The 19186-nt window shown below is 39.4% G+C and overlaps 2 protein-coding genes across 2 annotated transcripts in view; both read left to right on the top strand.

Moving 5' to 3' along the window:
* The window catches only part of LOC136856333 (uncharacterized), a 39280-nt gene extending 32736 nt beyond the window's left edge, over positions 1–6544 (top strand). The window contains exon 4 of the mRNA XM_067134089.1: positions 1080–6544. Coding sequence (XP_066990190.1) covers positions 1080–1342 — 263 coding nt within the window. The 3' untranslated portion in view covers positions 1343–6544. The remainder of the gene's footprint in view (positions 1–1079) is intronic.
* On the top strand, positions 1768–17058 carry LOC136856249 (uncharacterized). Its single transcript, XM_067133941.1, has 10 exons — positions 1768–1904; positions 11208–11666; positions 11720–12192; positions 12396–12472; positions 13260–13354; positions 14650–14757; positions 15259–15461; positions 15735–15835; positions 16064–16169; positions 16466–17058. Exons 1-10 carry the CDS (start codon positions 1768–1770, stop codon positions 16750–16752), a joined length of 2046 nt encoding a protein of 681 aa, XP_066990042.1. The 3' UTR covers positions 16753–17058.
* The last annotated feature ends 2128 nt before the right edge of the window (positions 17059–19186 follow it).

Raw genomic sequence — 19186 nt, forward strand, 5'->3', positions numbered from 1 at the left:
AATGAAGAATGGTGGAGTAATGACTTTCTTTCCCTCTTTGCAGCAAGGCTTTTTTTAATTGCTTATTTTTTATTCTAATTTTTTTTCCTTTTGGTAATTACGAGACCCGACGGAAAAGATCCGGTCGGAATAAGCTACTCGTTTAATTATGGCTTGAGTGTTTCGTAAAGGCGCACCACTGGATGTGAGCTGCTCATTAAATTTATTGCTGAAGAGAGAATGACAAATAACTTGGAGGAGCATTACAGCATTTTGCTGGTGCAGTGACACACACACACACACACACACACACACACACATTATATATATATATATATATATATATATATATATATATATATATATATATATATATATATATATATATATATATATATATATTATGACACCAGTCTATTCTCCTACTTGCATCAAAATAAGTGACAGACAAATTATTCTTATATTACTAACCTGTGGACTTGGTTAAAGTTGACTACATAATCTAACAGTGTTGGGCTTCATTGTATTGAATCTTCAAGATCTATCCCTTCTCAAACCCTAGATTGTTCATTTCATTTAGCAGACTTTTCAGTTCTTAAGATATCCCCAAATCATATTGGTTTTGTAACTGGTTTGTAGACAAGAAGAAAGAGTTGCCTTTTATATTTCACCCTGATGTCCCCTTGCCTTTGAAGATCAGGTTGTTAGGAGCCTTAGAGAGAACAGTGTAAGAAAGGTGGTTATGATAGTTATAACTGGCCTTTGAACAACCCTCTGACAGGGACAGTATTGCACGGTGCCCACTCGTCTAGGTAAGGAAATTTTTCCAAAAAACAGAACTGGTAAATTGTACTGAGTTTGTATGTAAGGACACTAGGCATCTTTTTGGAGAATAATGTAAAAAATCTCATCTAGACCTTCACCGTATTTATCTGTTATAAAAGTTGTCTAGGGGTATTTACTTTCCTGTCACAGCAGGTATCTGAAGATGTATAGAAGACTTTCTGGAAGGGTCTGTATTCAACCTTTAATTTCAAGGTGGCTCCAACCTTGGTCTTTCATTTATATTATTCCTGTTTTCTTCTTCCTCTCTTCAACAGGCCAGGCCCAGGTGATGTTCCGGGAATGCGCCGAGACCAACATGTCCCACTTCTGCGGCGTCCACTACGAGAAGCTGGCCAACAACAGGGTCGAGAGAGTCATAGCATGCTACAGGTCGTGTGACACGGACTTCTGCAACTCGCACGCCATGAACTACATCAGCGAGGCGTCTCCGGTGGTTGGGTTCAGCTTCTCGAAAACCGCGACCGTTTTCATCTCCGTCGTCGCCTGGGCGCTCGTCAGAAGCGTCATCGGAACCTGATCTCCAGTTGCGGATTTGTTGTTATACCCTTATATCCTCCTCTGAAGAGTTACTAACTTTAATTTAAATGTATGTTTTTGGTGAAAGCTGTTTTACTAAATGGTACTTACAGATAGGGGCATTGAATGTAAGGAAATCCTTTGCACTGTGAGTGCGTAGGAGGTATTCCTGGGTCAAGTCTCAAGTACATTGCTCTTAATTTGCCAGTTGCCATATCTGTCACGCCCAATGACAGTTTAATAAAGACTGACCTACTACAAAAGCAGAAATCTCGCTGCTTAAGCAAGTTCTGGATGTTATCGGTGTTTCAGAGTCGTCAGAACTCAAGACTAGGAGTGCTCATTTCCTGGCAACAGATGTTGATGTTGGAGATGATTATGTTGAATCAGTTACAGAATTGTAATGGGATTGTGTTGACCACATTCATGGCTGTTAAAGGGGAATGTAGCGGTTACGGTCATCAGGGAAGTATTGGAGAGAAGCGAGATGAGGATGGTGAGATGGACTGCTGGAATATCACTTCTGGAAAGCAGGGAGAGTCAAGATATAAGGAGAATGTGTGGTATGAGTAATGTAAAGGGAGGGAAGCTCGTCTGAGATACTATGGCCATGTAGTAAGAAGAGAGGAGGTGGAACCAATCAAGAGAGCCAAGAACATGCCAGTGATGGAGAAGAGGAGTGTGAGGAGTCAGCGGATCAGATGGATGGATGTGTTAGGAGGGATATGGGTGAGGTGGGACGGGGGGAAGAAGAAGATGCAAGGAACAGAAATAGATGGAGAAAGTTGACTCGAACGACCGATCCTGCTATACAGTGGGACTAATGAGGCTGGAAGAAGGAGGTCATCAGAGAAGTATTTAGGTTTTGACAGAGCCGTTGAGATTTTGTTGAAGGCTTCATAGATTTGTTTGTAGCTTTAGATTCAGGATTTCTCTCGTGAGAGGTGCTGAGTTACAATGACAAGCACTTCATTAACCCAGTCCTTTACTTGAAGGGTTGAAGAATAAGTGTCAGCTGGTCTAACAGCTGGTCAGAGCTTCTGTCCGATCAGCACTGTGAAGAACGCCAGCACAGCACTGTCGGCGAATAGTCCGAAAGTAGTTTATAAAGCCCTCAGTCTTATTATTATCATTTAAAATGCCCGCATAGCAGAGACAGTCAGTCCAAGATGGTTTGAAAGCCCACGATGTGATCGGCACCTTGAAGGATGTCAGCGTAAGCAGTGACAGTTAAGTAGAGTTACTGCTGACAGCTGTAGTCAGTAGTAACTGCCAACATTGTAAGCGGGTTCGAAAGTGAGTTCCGAAGCCTCGAGTCAGATCTGCAAAATAGTTTCAAGTAGTCATGCAGTGAGTTTTAAGTCCTAGATCTGATGAGCATTCAGAAGGCTAACAGTATAGCAGTGTCAGCTAATTTAGCAGAGTGGTTTAATGCACTTTTACTGGTCAGCTCGTTTGGAGGCTGTCAGCTCATATTGCAGTGTGGTTCTTTGTCAGCCACTCAGCAAGGTCACCATCATTGCTTGATAACACAATTGTAAAAATCACCTTGGCTGATTGCTGAGTGAGAGTGATACCGCATTACAGTTGCTATCGTGTTAACAAGTGTCATTGTTCCTGTTGGTTTCAATTTATTGTCAGTTTCCTTGTTAGTTTTCAACTGACTAGGTTACGCTACATCGCCATCTCAGCTGTGTCATCTTTCTGTGGAAAAACACTGTGGTTTCACCCCATAAGATGTAAGTGTTGCCATGGATTTTGTCGTAGTTTAAGTCGGTATGATTGCAAATGTCCAAAGTTGTTTGGACTTCTTTAGGTCATGTCACAGAGCGATAGATTCTTGGTAAGAGTCGTTACTTGTTGTGTCAACATTGCAATGCTGTCAGAATATTAGCCTTGCATCACAGAACAGTGTCTCTGTTATTTTTCGGCATCGCTGTTGGGCTTTTCTTGTAGAGTTATAAGCATCGCTGAGATTATCCCCATTCCAGTGTCATTTTAGTGACTGTAATTTATAACTTTCCAGTTTTCCCTCTTGATAAGTTGAAAAGTTAAGCTGAACGGTTGACCTGGTTTTAAAGCAATCCTTATTTCTCCTCAATGACCTAAAAATCTGCCTGTCTCTCTCTTATATTCACATCTGTGGCTAAGAATCATGTCATATTGATTCAGTAATGCACTCATTTCTCCTCTCTTTACGGGCAAATGTCTCCCAAAAGAAACCTCAATGACCTTTCATTTTTCAAAAGTTCAGTTTGAAAATCAAAGGATCTTAGAAAAATGGCATATCAGAATTTGTCATGACAGTCAAGTATAAAACTTTGCATTAGTATTTGTAGCTAATATGGCCTCCCCTTTCCTAACTTAATCACATGGCATCACTAAACCATACATAATTACATCACAGTACTCTTCAACAATAGACAAGTCTTCAGTGAATCTTTAGAATGTGAATAACACTTCTTAAGAAATGTTACTTTTACTGAGGGGGTTCCTAGGGGGTGAAATCCCCCTTGGCCAAGGTAATATATTTCTGCTTCTACCCTGCTCCTGGGATAGGTTAGATTTGGAGGTAAAATGTTAGGGTAGCACCCACATAGCAGTTTCATCCCAACCCCCCTGGTATTTATTCCAAAAACTCCTAACCTCCAGTAGAAATGGCCTAATATATTCTGTCAGATTCAGGCCTGGGTAAGGCTACAGATTTTATTAAGTACAGCCAGCCGAGGTTTCAGAGTGTCATCAGATGCAGGGCTGAGGAAGACATTAGTATTTTCTGTGGAGTGAAGGGTTGAATACGCTTTAGCATACTCTCCCAGATGCAAGGCTGTGGTATCTTCTATGAGTTGTGAGAATAAGCAAGTTTTCAGTATCATCTGTGAGTACTTTATGAGGCTTTACGCACATTTTCAAGCGTAGGACTGGACGTAAGATTTGGTCGAGACTTTGGCACGTATCAAATGAAACACTGGCAGGACCTTTTGGATGCAACAACTGAGCGAATTTGAGCAAAGGTTGTAGCATACTCATATTAGATGAAGGCATATTGAGGCTCTGACATGCTTTTTCAGATACTGGAGAGAATGAAGCTGTAGCAGGTTCTATGTTCTTCCAGACGCAGGACTAGGGAAAGCTTTAGCTCATTTTACGAGGACCAGATGATGACGCTTTAGGTCGTTCTCTTAGAAGCAAGGCAAGACAAGGAGCTCCACAAATTGCATCATGACTGCTGTTCTCTGCTTCAAGGTTATATACTCATAGTCTAGCTTGGCGTAGAAAGACAGAACAAGGGTGAATTTAACATGTAGTGGACCAGTGATATATTTCTTATTTCTGGCAACTGATGCCTGATCTGAAAAGTGCAAATGAAACCTCATTCATCATTGGAGAGTTCTGAATACCCTGTGCCATAACAAGTCTACATTTATCAACAGCATTAGAGTTGGCAACTCTGCTATAATATTGCATAGTCTCCATTTACAGAGACATTCTTGCCATCAAGTGATGGACAGTTTTAGCCCATACAAATGCAGACTTTGTAGTAGGGTTACCTTATGACTGTGTCATCAAGTCATATACCTAAGTAACATTACTAATACAACTATGGAAGATCAGAAATATGCTGATATTGTCAAAGAGATGTTTTTGTGAGTAATCTTTCAAGGGTTTATGTTTGGCTGCAGTTTTCATTTTTTACACAGCTGGGTACATGGACTTGGAGACTTTAGAAGCAAAGAACTAACCACTGGGCACTCTGTGGCCCAAAACAAAACTTCAAGTATGTATGTACAATTGGAAATTAACCATTTTATCGACTAGTATACACAGTACAACGAAAATTTCCAAGTTTGTTGAATCATTAAAACACGACAACACCTTGAAAAGTGTATTGTTTCTCGAATTTTGTTCTCAGTAGCTGTGTGCGTGTAAGAATTTGTGATGCTGTAACCTAAAGGACTGAAGCACTTTTTTGATGTTTGACTTGTATGTTGCAAAGCATTGCAACGAAGGTATTTGCTAAACCCAAGATGAGAAGGAGCAACTAACAGCCTAGTTCCTCCTAGGCGTCCAGTATCCCTATCATCCAGAATTCTGTTGCAAAGATGGAGTATTAAGTAACAGAAAATCTGGCTTCTGAATTGTGACCAGTCGCCATGACCATTTCCATTTAAATGAATTCTGGTGATTTCATGACAGCTGATATCATACGTATGACATTTTTGTACAAGGATACAATGAAAACGTGGTACATGACGAATATTATGATGTAGTGTAGTGAGACTTTATTCTAATGTGTCATGAATATAAACAATTTGCTTAGTGAATACAATGACACCAGAATTTCTGAAGAATGGTATAACTATAGTTAGCTTAAACTTTGTTACTCTGTGTATATATATGTGTGGATATCATATACTGGTGTGGTGCTTTAATCATCATTTTCGTCTCTTCATGTGTGTGTGTGTGTGTGTGTGTGTGTGGGTACCAGTTTGCAAAATACCCCAATTTTCAAGAAAATTGGGATGGAGTGAAAAACGGCAGATTCTTGTGGAGAGATACATGTAATTTTTTAGTTTTTTATATTTATGTGTAAAAATCCCAATCACGGGGTATTCTTCCTATTAAATAAAATCATTCAGGGTGTTTTGGACCTTGGTATAAATATTTTATTTATTGGGGAACCTCTGCTGCATCCAGCCAAATTTCCCAGAACAGTCTCCCAAGCCCTTGCATTTCCTCAGGGCTGTGAATGTCTGGGTAGATTTTGAATCCTTTTTTTATTCAATTAATGGTAAGATATATAAAACCCGAGAGATTCCCATTGTGAAAATGCTGCACTGTTTTATGGTAATTGCAGCAAAGTTATATCCATTTAACATCACTGAGTACTTGTGAAAGAAAATTTACTTTTTTGTCAGTGGTTCTATCAACAAGTCATCAACGACCTGACATTCATTTAATGTTGATAGGACCTTGTTTAAAAATTTAACAGCTCCGAAGGCCATTAGACAGCCTGAGGCTTCTCCTGAGGCTGTTAAGAGCTATTGGTATCATGTCTGTGCATTCCCTGTACTGAACAGTGAAAACTTTCATCCTTCTCATGTAACTGTAAAATAGCAAAGCACCTTTTTTCAAAGGGATCTTTGTATATTCTTTACTGACGTATTTTGTGCTCTCATTAAAACGTGACAGACCTCTGTTACATCGAGTTTTAATCATCCCTTATTTCACTGAAGTCTTCAAGAGTTTTCTGTGCTGCCCTGAAGAAATTGTCTCAGATTTTAAATGAGGATCTGGAGTAGACAGAGAAAGAAGGAGGAAGAATTGTGGAGAGATGAGGAAAGCAGTTGATGTGAATCATTCTACAAGCCAGGACGATTAGAACTGTCTTTCTAACGAACCCTTCAGAAGAAGAGTTTAGAAAGACCGTTTCTCTCCAGATTTTCACGTTGGAAATGGTCTCATCCATTTAGGTGGAGAGCGAGCGTGTCCACTCACAGCAATTGTGACAGAATTGTGAGAGGCGTTCAATTAACTAATGAAACTCGCTTTCTGCTAATTAGCGTTATAGGGCGATCAGTTATAATTGGAAGAATTGTGTTGCAGTCGCGATAAAGCATTCGGCTACCAGACTTTATTATTATTATTATTATTATTATTATTATTATTATTATTATTATTATTATTATTATTATTATTATTATTATTATTAATGGTTGTCCAGTGTCCTGCCAAATTAGTGATATGTGTTAACAGAGTATCAGCCCATTTTTCTTTCATTTAAGGCTCGTTACGAAGCGATATTGAAGCTTCCTTAAGTTTTAGGTTCACGTGTATGAAGAAGAACCCCATTCATATGGAACAACCCAAGTCCTGGCTGCCATCATGTGTGTAAATATGTGTGTGTGTGTGTGTATATGTGTATGTGTGTGTAAACATTTGTGTGTGTGTGTGTACAGACCAAAGTTCCCCAAACCAAGCTGAATCCTTCATGGAAAAACGCACTTTTGAACCTAAAACTCGAACCGCACACGGCCTCTCGAGAACTGACCAAACCAACTGACCCTCGAGCATGTGACGCCACAAAGCACAAGGCCTAACCCGAGCCAACGTCCAGGAAAAGACTGCAACGGGGGGATCAGGACATCCGCTTTAAGTTTGTGATCAATTGAGCCAACAAACCCGAAGGGACTGTTGGAATTATAGGTTTAATTATGTTGACGATGCGGCATAGGCCTAAATAGGCCTAATTTTCTTCTGACAGGTTGATTTTGTAGTCTGTGTGTGAATTTGTAGGCTTTAGAGGTTTGCAGTGACGCGTGTAGGGGAGTGTTGGAAAGAGGGAGAAGATTTATATATATATTTATATAAAAATATATATATATATGTGTGTATATTGGTAAATTTATAAAATCACATCAAATTCATATCAGATGATGCAGCTGTCTAACCAATTAAAATATATATAATTAAAAAACTGACAGAATTATCACAGAAGCATTGACAGGCTTTTTGAGTTATGTTCAGGGGCCATGAATCCTGTAATTTAACACCATGGAATGAAGGAATCACTTTTAAAATATTATTTGAATATTAAAGGACTTTATGTATATATAAATATCGTCATTTTCCACCAATCAGATTTGCTTCAGGGATGTTGGTTGTGGACATTTACTGTCAGCCCCAAAAGAACAGACTGAAGCAGTTCTAATGTTGAATATTTAAACAGGGACTTTCATTGGTTTGCAGAAAAGGTCAATGAACCGTGTATCTAAGTGCATGCCCCTCTCTCTCTCTCTCTCTCTCTCTCTCTCTCTCTCTCTCTCTCTCTCTCTCTCTCTCTCTCTCTCTCCCTGATATCAGAAGACACAGCTCTTGCCTGTAATATGATAATTGTTTATACCTTACCCCCTTTATACTGACATCTCTCTCTCTCTCTCTCTCTCTCTCTCTCTCTCTCTCTCTCTCTCTCTCTCTCTCTCTCTCTCTCCCCTTTGTCGTTGGATAACAGTCTGGATATTCATGCACCAAAGGCAGCGTAGGCGGGATTTAATTAGAGACAAACTGAGGCATCATTTGCTATAATGAGCACATTACATCTCTCCCAGCTGTGAATTACATTGGCCACTGGAATAAACGATTCCTTGTCACGCTGTTAGTGGTAATTACCACTTAAGTGTCAGGATATTATCACTTTGGAATTCCTTACTGAATAGGTGAATTGGCATCCTATGTTTGTCATCCTTTTCATTTATAGAGTTAGGATGTTTTCCTACTACCAAGGATTGCATCAGGTCAGGGAAGGTTAGGATTTTGATGGCCACTTTGTCTCGGAGCCCTGAAGAGTGATCCTACTAGCTATTATTTCATTTCAATGTTTTTCTCCCTTCTCTGAGGACTACAGTATGTTTGTTGATGGTATTGTAAATCTTTCTTCATTATAATCAGTTTGTATTCAATATTTCTCCAATTCTCTCCACATGTCCCGACTATGCCAGTACAGCCTAGAGCACACACAGACAACACAACAACCTGGTTCCAGTCAACCGACCCAAATTCCCTTCTGATTCATTTCTCCTCTCTCTCTTCCCCTTCTCCTCGCCCAGGGATCGATCTCGTGACTACAACGGGTGAGGCCAAGCTGGCGCACTCTGCTAAGCAACAGGTGTGTGAGTTCTGAAGCAGGTAGACACATTTTTGTGCTCCACTTGTTACACATGCTTCCGCCTCCCTGGCACACTGATGGAACAGGTGTTTTTCTCTGACCAAAATATATAGATGAAGCAGCTGTTTCAGGTGGCCAGTGGGTATGCTCTGACTCATGTGGGTAAGTGTAGGTAAATGGGTAGCATATGTACTAAAATATATGCTTACCTGGACGCAGAATCAGCCATGTTTGTGAAACAGAAACTTCACATGCTGGGACAGGCCATTGAATTTGCAAGCAACTGGCTCCATAGGTTTTTATGACCTTGCCCTGCCCAGGAATCGAACCCGGTGCCCACGGACAGTTGGTATGGACAAATATTAATCGATTCCGTGGTCTTGAAAAATTCACTGACGACATGTACATGTCTATATACATATATATTATTACATAATTAATGAGAGCTGAGCTGGATACTCCTATTTTTCACAGCCATATGAGCTGCACGTAACAATAACTATATGGCATGTCGAAGAATATAGGTTATGTACAGGTCAGTGACCACCAGACCCTAGTTGAGTGTTAGAAAAGTCTTCCTTGCACACTTGCGTTAGTAAGCAGGACAAGATAAGGGTTAATGAATCTTGCTGCTGAGAGAGGAGGTAAATTATAAGCGTGGAAATTAATAGCAAGGCTATCAGTTGAGGCAGAAACAAAAATCAAAGTCAAAATCTCTCGGGGAAGTTGGAATGATATACTTTACGAGGACACAGGTGTCCCCACACACGGTAGCCTTATTCTTTTGGGGTCAAGCCCACTGTGTATATATATATATATATATATATATATATATATATATATATATATATATATATATATATATCTATTCTATTCCTTTTCCTCCACAAACCTTCTCTCAACAAGCTGCAAACCAGTACAGTTGACTGACCACCATATACACAATCCACTACCCAGATCAACTAAAGAAACAAATCAGTGGTTTTTGTATTTTGAAATATCTGTGAGTTTATGTTACCGTTTCAACTCTTTGCTGCCATGGAAACCATCCTACCTCTTCTCCAACTTTCACCAAACCTGCAACATGGCCCAAATGTCACCTCAAGAATACCTGTACAAAATTTCACCAAATTCCGCCCACCCGTTCGCGAGATATCTCCACGCAAACAAAAACACGCTGTCCGGAAGACAGAGAAGTATCATAAAACCTGTGTCCACCACACCTGTCGATAATTAGGGGCACAGGTGTAGAGTATCACAATAGACTGGGGGAGAGAGCCTCCCAACATTGGTCCGCAACACCTGTTAGTGTTATCTCAGTGGTGGAACAGAACTTATATACCTTTCAGTGTTGGGATGTTGTGAGGAATTTGTGTGTGGGCCAAGGAATATTCTATAAGTGTTTTGATAAAGGTAAGACTTCTCTCTCTCTCTCTCTCTCTCTCTCTCTCTCTCTCTCTCTCTCTCTCTCTCTCTCTCTCTCTCTGTTTGCCAGGTAATATTAATGAGAGATTTTTAACTGTTTTCCTTAAAATTGTTGCCCAAGATGATTTAACAAAGTTGAATTTCTCTCTCTCTCTCTCTCTCTCTCTCTCTCTCTCTCTCTCTCTCTCTCTCTCTCTCTCTTCTTTCCCTGGTTGAATGACACCACACACACACACACATCTGATTGCAGCAAGCCAATTATTTCTATATTTATCACTAGGTACATGCTTTAAAATCAATATATATAGACTAAAACTCTATAATTTATAGAGAAATACTGGTAGTCAGTCGATTATGGTGGGTCGCAGCCTTGCTTGGAATTAGAGAGAAAAAAATATAATAAATACGTGACCATCGACCATCACGATATTGTTATTAAAAATGGAATTTTTCATCAGTTACTTTTAGTTTATGTTAGATAAGTGATAATAATTTGTAATACATTTATGATAATGGAAGAGAAAGCTTTATGAAAGAGAGAGAGAGAGAGAAAATCATTTCAACCATTTTTAAATCAAATTGAGCCAGAAACTTTTAGGAAAAGTTAAGAAAACTCTCATTAACAATACTTGGCGAATAAAGAGAGAGAGAGAGAGAGAGAGAAAGAGAGAGCAGTAAAATCTGATCTAGGATTAAAATACAGCTATATTCAGCCTGTTTAGTGTTTAATAATATCAAAACAAACCTTTGATTTCCTCACTTATTTCTGCCACAGTTCCCAAATTCATTTCCAAAACTTATTTTCGAAAACCCGGAGAAGAGAAGTAAAAGAAGAAGAAGAAGAAGAAGAAGAAGAAGAAGAAGAAGAAGAAGAAGAAGAAGAAGAAGAAGAAGGGAAGACTCCAGAGGAGAGAAGATGGCGCGGAAGTCGTCAAGAAGAGCCTGAGGACTTTGACCAGAAAAGAGCCCACCCTCCCAAGGGATCTTCTTCTTCCCAGACAAGGACCATGGAAGTGGGAGCCAGACATCGTGGCCTCAGGCTAGCCACAAGAGGAGGGGGCAGAAGCACTCCCCTCCTCACCAAAGCACTTCCTCTCGCTCTTTTGGTGCTTTCGCTTGCTTTCTCTTCCTCTTCCCCCTGGGGTGGAAGCAGCGGGGAAGGCGCGAGATGTCCGCGACGGCGGTTTGGAAGCACGGAGCGAGATGATGCGTCCTTTTCGCAGGAGGGAAGTTGGTGGATTGGATAATGAGACTAGTGACGTCACGCTGTACCCTAAGGGGATGACGGGCAATGGCGTTGATGACATTGGCTCTAGTGACGTCACGCCGTCACCCTAAGGGGACGACGAACAACAGTGTTGTTGACATTGGCTCTAGTGACGTCACGCTGTACCCTAAGGGGATGACGAACAACGGTGTTGATGACATTGGCTCTAGTGACGTCACACCGTACCCTAAGGGGACGAGTGAAAACCCATCCGATTGTGACGCCCCCTCCAATGAAAGTGCCCCAGGTCTTCCTCCGTGTTTGAGCGAATCCATGAGGATCCACAATGCCGTTTGGATGGAGGCGATCATGAACAGCCCTTACACCAGGAAGCACAACTCCAGCAGTTCTTCAGGAGGCAACTCCAGCATGACTGAGGACTTCAAAGACGACCCCGTCGATGCAGAACAAGAGACGAGGCTTCTGCAGCAGCTTGTGTTCAAGGGCAGGTCGGGAGCTGGCCCTAAACCCAAGAATGTGAACAAAGGCTGTGGTAAGTTGATAGCTATGCCTCCAGGTGTAACTGGATTAAGCTGATCTCAAAAAAGCACAAAATAAAAGATTTGAGTCTGAGATCCTAAACCTTTCTAAATACTCACCATTGATTTACAGAGACTTTGTAATGAATAATACAAAACCAATAATAGAACCATAGATGCATTCTACCGTTTGGCATATTAATCTGTTCTGTTGCAGAATGTGGAACTTATAACAGCCCGGCGTCTCGCATTGTCAACGGGCAGGAGACCGCGCCGAACGAGTTTCCTTGGATGGTGAGTTCTGTGATACTTTCCCTGGTCTCTGTAGCTTCTCGTCACCATCACCAGCTATTCCTGTGGTGCTTGGGCTCCATTTTCACCAACAACTTTTGTGTTTCCCTCACCTTCTGTTTTCACCCCTTGATCAAAATGTTCAAATATATATATATAATATATACACACACCAAGAGTAATTTCGAAAGCATTCACATTGCAATGCTGTCAATAATGCATGTTGCCACTTCAGTAGAGTTTCCCAGGTGTGTATTGCATGATAAGAAGCAACGATTGTCATTGTAGATTGAAAGGGTTAATTCACCTGAAAACAATGTGAAGATATTACTGGTTTGTTCAGTGACCTGTTCACATTTCATATTTAATATTGGCATTCATTGAGTTATGAATGGAAATTTGAATGAAAATGGTTCTTAGGGAACAAGAGGCATTTTTGGGTTGGATTTGGTGGCTGAAAGGTTGAAGGGGTAAGGGGCTAACAACCCCATCCCACAAAGTCTATAACCTAGATTATATGTATGTGTATATATATGTATATATTATATGTATGTATATATATTCACATATATATTATCAGATTGTTAGGACTGACAACAGACTGAAATGTAAAAAAAACTATAGGTACAGAATTCTCAGATTATATTCCTTTATCCCAGTCCAGCTATTGTTGTCAATTCTGTCATTATTCCTTTATTCCATTCCAGCTAGTATTGTCTATTCTGTCATTCCCTTATTCCATTCCAGCTATTATTGCCCATTCCATCATCATTCCCTTATTCCATTCCAGGTGTCCCTTCAAATCAAGAAGGGCCACTTACACAACTGTGGTGGGTCTATCATCAGCGACCAATACGTCATCACAGCAGCCCACTGCACTGATGGGTAAGTTGGAACTCTGTTTATCAGTGGTTTTTTTTCTTTTGTGGAGTTAAACCCTTGGTTTATCCTGCAGTTTTAGGATGTAAGTGGGTTTAACAGTGATTTTATTCTGTCTGTGGTCAAATGGGCTTCTTTTGTGAAGTTAAACCTGTGGTTTATTCTCCAGATATTGAAAACTTGTCGCAGGGAACGAGCTCAGGCAACAGAGAGAGAGAGAGAGAGAGAGAGAGAGAGAGAGAGAGAGAGAGAGAGAGAGAGAGAGAGAGAGATGAACAAAATAAGGGCTTGAGGCCACTAAACGAGATTTGATTTAACAAAATGGTTAAAATGATCTCTCTCTCTCTCTCTCTCTCTCTCTCTCTCTCTCTCTCTCTCTCTCTCTCTCTCTCTGAATAATTAATCTCTTCCAAAGTTTAACCTGTGACCTTTGACCCATGACCTGTGACCCCTGACCTCTCTAAAAGTCAGCTCCCCTACATATTTCCGCACTTTACATTTCAGAGAACATTCAGACGACCAGTTTTTCATTTTGGTTTCATAAATCTCAAAGATATCTTACAATCTTTCTGAGTTACCTAACATAACATTATTAATCATCCCTTTGGCACTGGATCGATCCCACGAGGGGGTGGGGAGCTCATTTTAGCGGGGATGAGGAAGGATTATGGAATCTCGACGAATGAAATAAAAAAAATAATTCCCATCAGCATTCTACTAAAGCGAAAAATACCCTGTAGGGAATAATATTATCCTGTAGAAAGGTCAGGGGTCACTCTCACCCCTCCCCTCCCCACCAACACACGTGAGGAGACAGGTCAGGTGGTGTCACGTGACCTCCTATCTTCCTACGAGGGATGAATGAACTCTTCTTTCATTCATAACCTTTTGTTGGCTCTCTCTCTCTCTCTCTCTCTCTCTCTCTCTCTCTCTCTCTCTCTGTTTCATAAAGTAAGAGAGAGAGAGAGAGAAATAGGAAATTGAGAGAACTAAATGAGAGAAAGAGAGAGAGAGAGAATGAAATAAGAAATTGAGAGAGAGAGAATGAAATAAGAAATTGAGAGAGAGAGAGAGAGAGAGAGAATGAAATAAGAAATTGAGAGAGAGAGAGAGAGAGAGAGAGAGAAAGAAAAAGCATTGAAATAAAAGATTGAGACCAGAAAAGATAATATAGAAAGATGAAATAAAAGATTGAGACCACCAAAAGATAATATAGAAAGATAGAGTGACAGAGAGAGAGAGAGAGAGAGAAAGCAAGAACTACTGAATTACACAAATGTATTTTTATTGCAATAACACAGATGGCTGGCCGAGGAACTGGTGATACGCGCAGGGGACCACGACCTGACCGTTCACGATGTGTCGAGAGAGAAATACATCATGATAGCCGAGATTAAACAGCATGAAAAGTAAGTCTGGGTTTATATTGTCAACTTGTTGCAAACATGTTGTCAACTTGTTGCCAACATGTTGTTGATTTGTTGCCAACATGCTATCAACTTGTTGTTAACATGTTGACAACATGTCAACTTGTTGCCAACATGTCAACTTATTGCCAACATGTCAACTTATTGCCAACATGTTATCAATTTCAACTTGTCAAACATGTCAACTTGTTGCCAACATGTCAACTTGTTGCCAAACATGTTGTCAAATTGTTGCCAACATGTTGTCCACTTGACCTTAAACATGTTGCCAACTTGCCAATTACGCAAATAGAAGAAGGAATTTTTTTGTGAACGGAAAATAAATCAACATGCATATCCTTAATAAAGATATTGCAAAGAGAAAATTAAAAAATATTTATAGCATGTATCGAAAAAATAATCAACAGCTTCTTGAGCGAAACTTTTCGGACGAGGTCGCGTTTTCATTGCACGTAAACATGCCTGTGATTTGAACCCTCGCAGGTACGACCCAAAAACCACAAACAACGACGTGTCGCTCCTGAGGCTGGCCGAACAACTCCAGCTGACCTGGCGGGTCAACCCCATCTGCCTGACCCCGGCTGACCTGATCTTCTACGGGGAGACCGTCCAGGTCATGGGGTGGGGGAAGGTGAACACGAAGGACAAGGAAGGGTCTCCTGTCCTGCGGTATACTTCTGTGAAGGGTGAGTTCTCTCTCTCTCTCTCTCTCTCTCTCTCTCTCTCTCTCTCTCTCTCTCTCTCTCTCTCTCTCTCTCACCTTTCTGATACTTAGATATAAGTACAAACTCCATCTCGCTTTCATTCCGTCTCTGTAGATCATTACTTTCTCTACAAAATCAATTCATTTAGCAAACACCAACACTTCCTGGGCTAGGTGAGGGCACTGGGTTGCCCCTGCCGTCGGCCTCTGCAGGAAAATAACGTGAGAAATAATTTATATATAATATTTTTTGCAGTGATCTCAATGAAGAGTTGTCGGGACAACTTCAAATTTTCGCCGGATCAGATAACTTCCAAGATGCTTTGCGCTTATGGTGGGAAAACTGATGCCTGTCAGGTGAGCTCTCTCTCTCTCTCTCTCTCTCTCTCTCTCTCTCTCTCTCTCTCTCTCTCTCTCTCTCTATATATATATATATATATATATATATATATATATTTTGTTACACTCCAAAGCTCTGCACAACTCCCTGATGATGTTCTCGAACAAGGTTGAAACATCCGTCCGGCCTCACGACTCTTGAGGTCCTATTCCAGGATAACTAACCCCCAAAATGCATCCTTCCAGGGAGACTCCGGAGGTCCTTTGGTCTGGAAGGATGCCGCAACCAACAGATACTTCGACATTGGCATCACGAGCTGGGGGGTCGGTTGTGGGCTACCCAGCTATCCAGGTTTGTGTCTTTACGTTTCCCTAAGTTACTCGAGATCAGTTGAACCGATCTTGATGGTGTCTGTCAACAAGCTACCTCGAGAATGAGTGGGCGGATTTTGATGAATAATGTTAGTCTTTGCTTACTAACTCATTGACCGATGGACGGATCTTGATGAAAATAATTTCGCTTTAACTGTAATAACTCAAGAATGGATGAACGGATCTTGATCAAACTTGCCAAGTGTGTTCCTGTTTGGCAGGTGGACGCACGACCCAATTCTGAAAGGAATCCCGCTTTCTCTTTCTCTTTGACAGGTGTTTACACCAAGCTGTTCAAATTCACGGACTGGATCTACGCTCACACTGAAGACTCGGTCTTCTGTTCCTCGTATTCTCCTACTGCAAAAAAGCAGAAGACCGTCGGGACGGGCATTACAGGCACTGCCAAGGAGAAAGCGACGAAGAAGAAGAAGAAGAAGAAGAAGAGAAAGGGAGAGAAAGTACCGAAGAAAGTGCAAGAGAAAGTACTAGGGAGGTGGGGAGATTGGAGAAAGCGATTGACGGGGAGGTGGTCCGTGCGAAGAGGAGGAATGAGAAGATGAGGAGGAAGAAGAAGAAGAAGAAGAAGAAGAAGAAGAAGAAGAAAGTCAAGAGAAAGCAGAGGAAGCAGAGAGAGAAGAGGAAGAGGCTCCGGAAGAAAGTAGCTGAGAGAGTCAGGAAGAAACTCAAGGAGAAATATTCACAGTTGGATAGAAAATAATTATTGGTTATTTTAGAATGTAATTAATCATTGTTTTGGATTATAGGTAAAGATGATTTTCAGACATAACTTATTTTGAATTATGGTTAATAGTTATTTTCAAATGTAATTGTTATTTTGAAATATAGTGATAATTATTTCCAAATGTAATTATGATTTGGAATTTTATAAATAATTATTGTTTTGAAATATAATTGATAATTATTTTCAAATATAATTATAATTTTTTTCAAATATAATTATTCTGAATTGTAGCTAACAATTATTTTCAAATACAATTATGATTTTGAATGATAAATAATTATTAATTTTAAATATAATTAATAATTACTTTTAGATATAATTATTAATAATTTTTAGATATAATTAATCATTATTTTTAAATAATAATTATTTTGAAATGAATTAATGATTATTTTGAAATGTAAAAAATAATTAATTTAGAATATAATTGATAATTAATTTAGAATATAATTGATAATTATTTTTAGCATAATTAATAATTATTTTGAAATATAATTCATAATTATTTTAGAATACAATTATTATTTTACAAAATTTTTAGTTATTTTCGAAGATAATTATCAGTTTTTTAAATATGATTCTTTTAAAAAATAAGTAATAGTTTTCAAATATGATTAACAATTATATTCAAATATAATTAACAATTATTTTAAAATATAATTAATAATTACTTTCTTTAGTATTATAAAATATAATTCTAAAATAATCGTTTTCCTGAATGAGATGATTATTGTTCCTATTTATAAATTATTTTTTTAAAAAAAAATTCACAGATGCAATTATCAATTATATTTCTCCTTTGTTGCAAGTTCTCTCTCTCTCTCTCTCTCTCTCTCTCTCTCTCTCTCTCTCTCTCTCTCTCTCTCTCTCTCTCTCTCTCTCTCATCTATCTGAATCTTCCTCGTAACATTTTTCATATATTTTTATCCTGTCTCAAAAAGATACGACAAATCCTATTAGGTTTTTTTGTCCATCCTTCCGTAACATATAAGGAGTTCCCTTTAATCCTTGTTGAATAAATCAAACCCTTTTTATTTTATGGTCTGGTCAATAGGATGTTGTGGAAATCCTTTGATTGCGTCAGCCTCTTAAAAGGATTCCAATAAAACCTGGTTACTTTGTCTGAAGGATATATACCTCTTTTCAATCCTATGTAGATCCTCATAGGATATGGGCATTAATCCTATTTCTAAAAAGTGGATTGAAAAGTTACAGAGTCAATTTCCAGTGCTGAATAAAAGTTCATAAACATGTGTTAAGTGGTATTCATATATCACAAAAAGTATTGGCGGATTTTGGTGAAAATTGGCGAAAGCATTCGTTAGGTATTCATTAATGCCTGGACAGGTTACATATAAATTAAAATCCTTTTTATATATACTTTTTAAACTCATTACAAAACCACATTTACTTGACAACTTGATATCCTAAATCCCACCTACCTACTCACCTCGTTCTTTATATAGGGATTGTAATCCCTAGAGGATCCTACGAGACTCCTTCCCATGCTTTTTGGAAGGGGGGATAATCCCCCACAAGGCGGAAAGGATTACAGAAGAATAATCCGGGAGATTTATATAACATCAATTTCCTGCAACAAAGAAGTGTCTCTTGGTGAAGAGAGGAAATCTTATGTGGTTTTGTGAAGGGTGTTTGTAGGGATTTTAAGTGTTTGTGTGTTTGTTTGTCTGTCTGTGTGCGTGTTTGTGTATGCGTAAGTCTGTAACCAACATCCCCTGACCTCAGGGAAACGTGACCTTTGACCTGTTGGCCTTAATTTTGGCAAAAACACCTTATTTTAATGAGGTTCTTGGAGCCATTTCCAAGAAGCTTCTGTGAGGAGTTTTTTTTTTTAATAAAGGAGAATTTTTTTTAAAGGGAACCTTTTAAAGGGATAACCTCCTTTTTAAGGGGACCAACCCCCTTTTTAAGGGGACCAACCTCCTTTTTAAGGGGACCAACCCCCTTTTTAAGGAGGAGACAAAACAACATAGACCTATTGTCTGGAAGATCTATTGTTCTATATTGACCTGGGGACAGAATATATATATAAATATATATATATATTATATATATAATATTTATGTATACTTGGCATAAGGCCACAGGTTGAATAGGGTCACCTCCTGCTTCTAGATCGAAAATTACAGGCCTATCAATATTTCATTACCTGGGAAAAGCAACGAGACAGAGATTACTGGCCCAGAGACCCCAAATTTTATTGACAACACCCCCAAAGGGATATTGGATAA

This window comes from Macrobrachium rosenbergii, chromosome 35 (genome assembly GCF_040412425.1).
Source record: "Macrobrachium rosenbergii isolate ZJJX-2024 chromosome 35, ASM4041242v1, whole genome shotgun sequence".
NCBI classification, from domain to species: domain Eukaryota; kingdom Metazoa; phylum Arthropoda; class Malacostraca; order Decapoda; family Palaemonidae; genus Macrobrachium; species Macrobrachium rosenbergii.

Coding starts and splice junctions, on each gene's coding strand:
- LOC136856249 (XM_067133941.1), top strand. CDS start 1,768: ATGGCTGTTAAAGGGGAATGTAGCGGTTACGGTCATCAGGGAAGTATT. Junction 12,473..13,259: donor CGAACGAGTTTCCTTGGATG/GTGAGTTCTGTG, acceptor ATTCCATTCCAG/GTGTCCCTTCAAATCAAGAA. Junction 15,462..15,734: donor GCGGTATACTTCTGTGAAGG/GTGAGTTCTCTC, acceptor TATTTTTTGCAG/TGATCTCAATGAAGAGTTGT.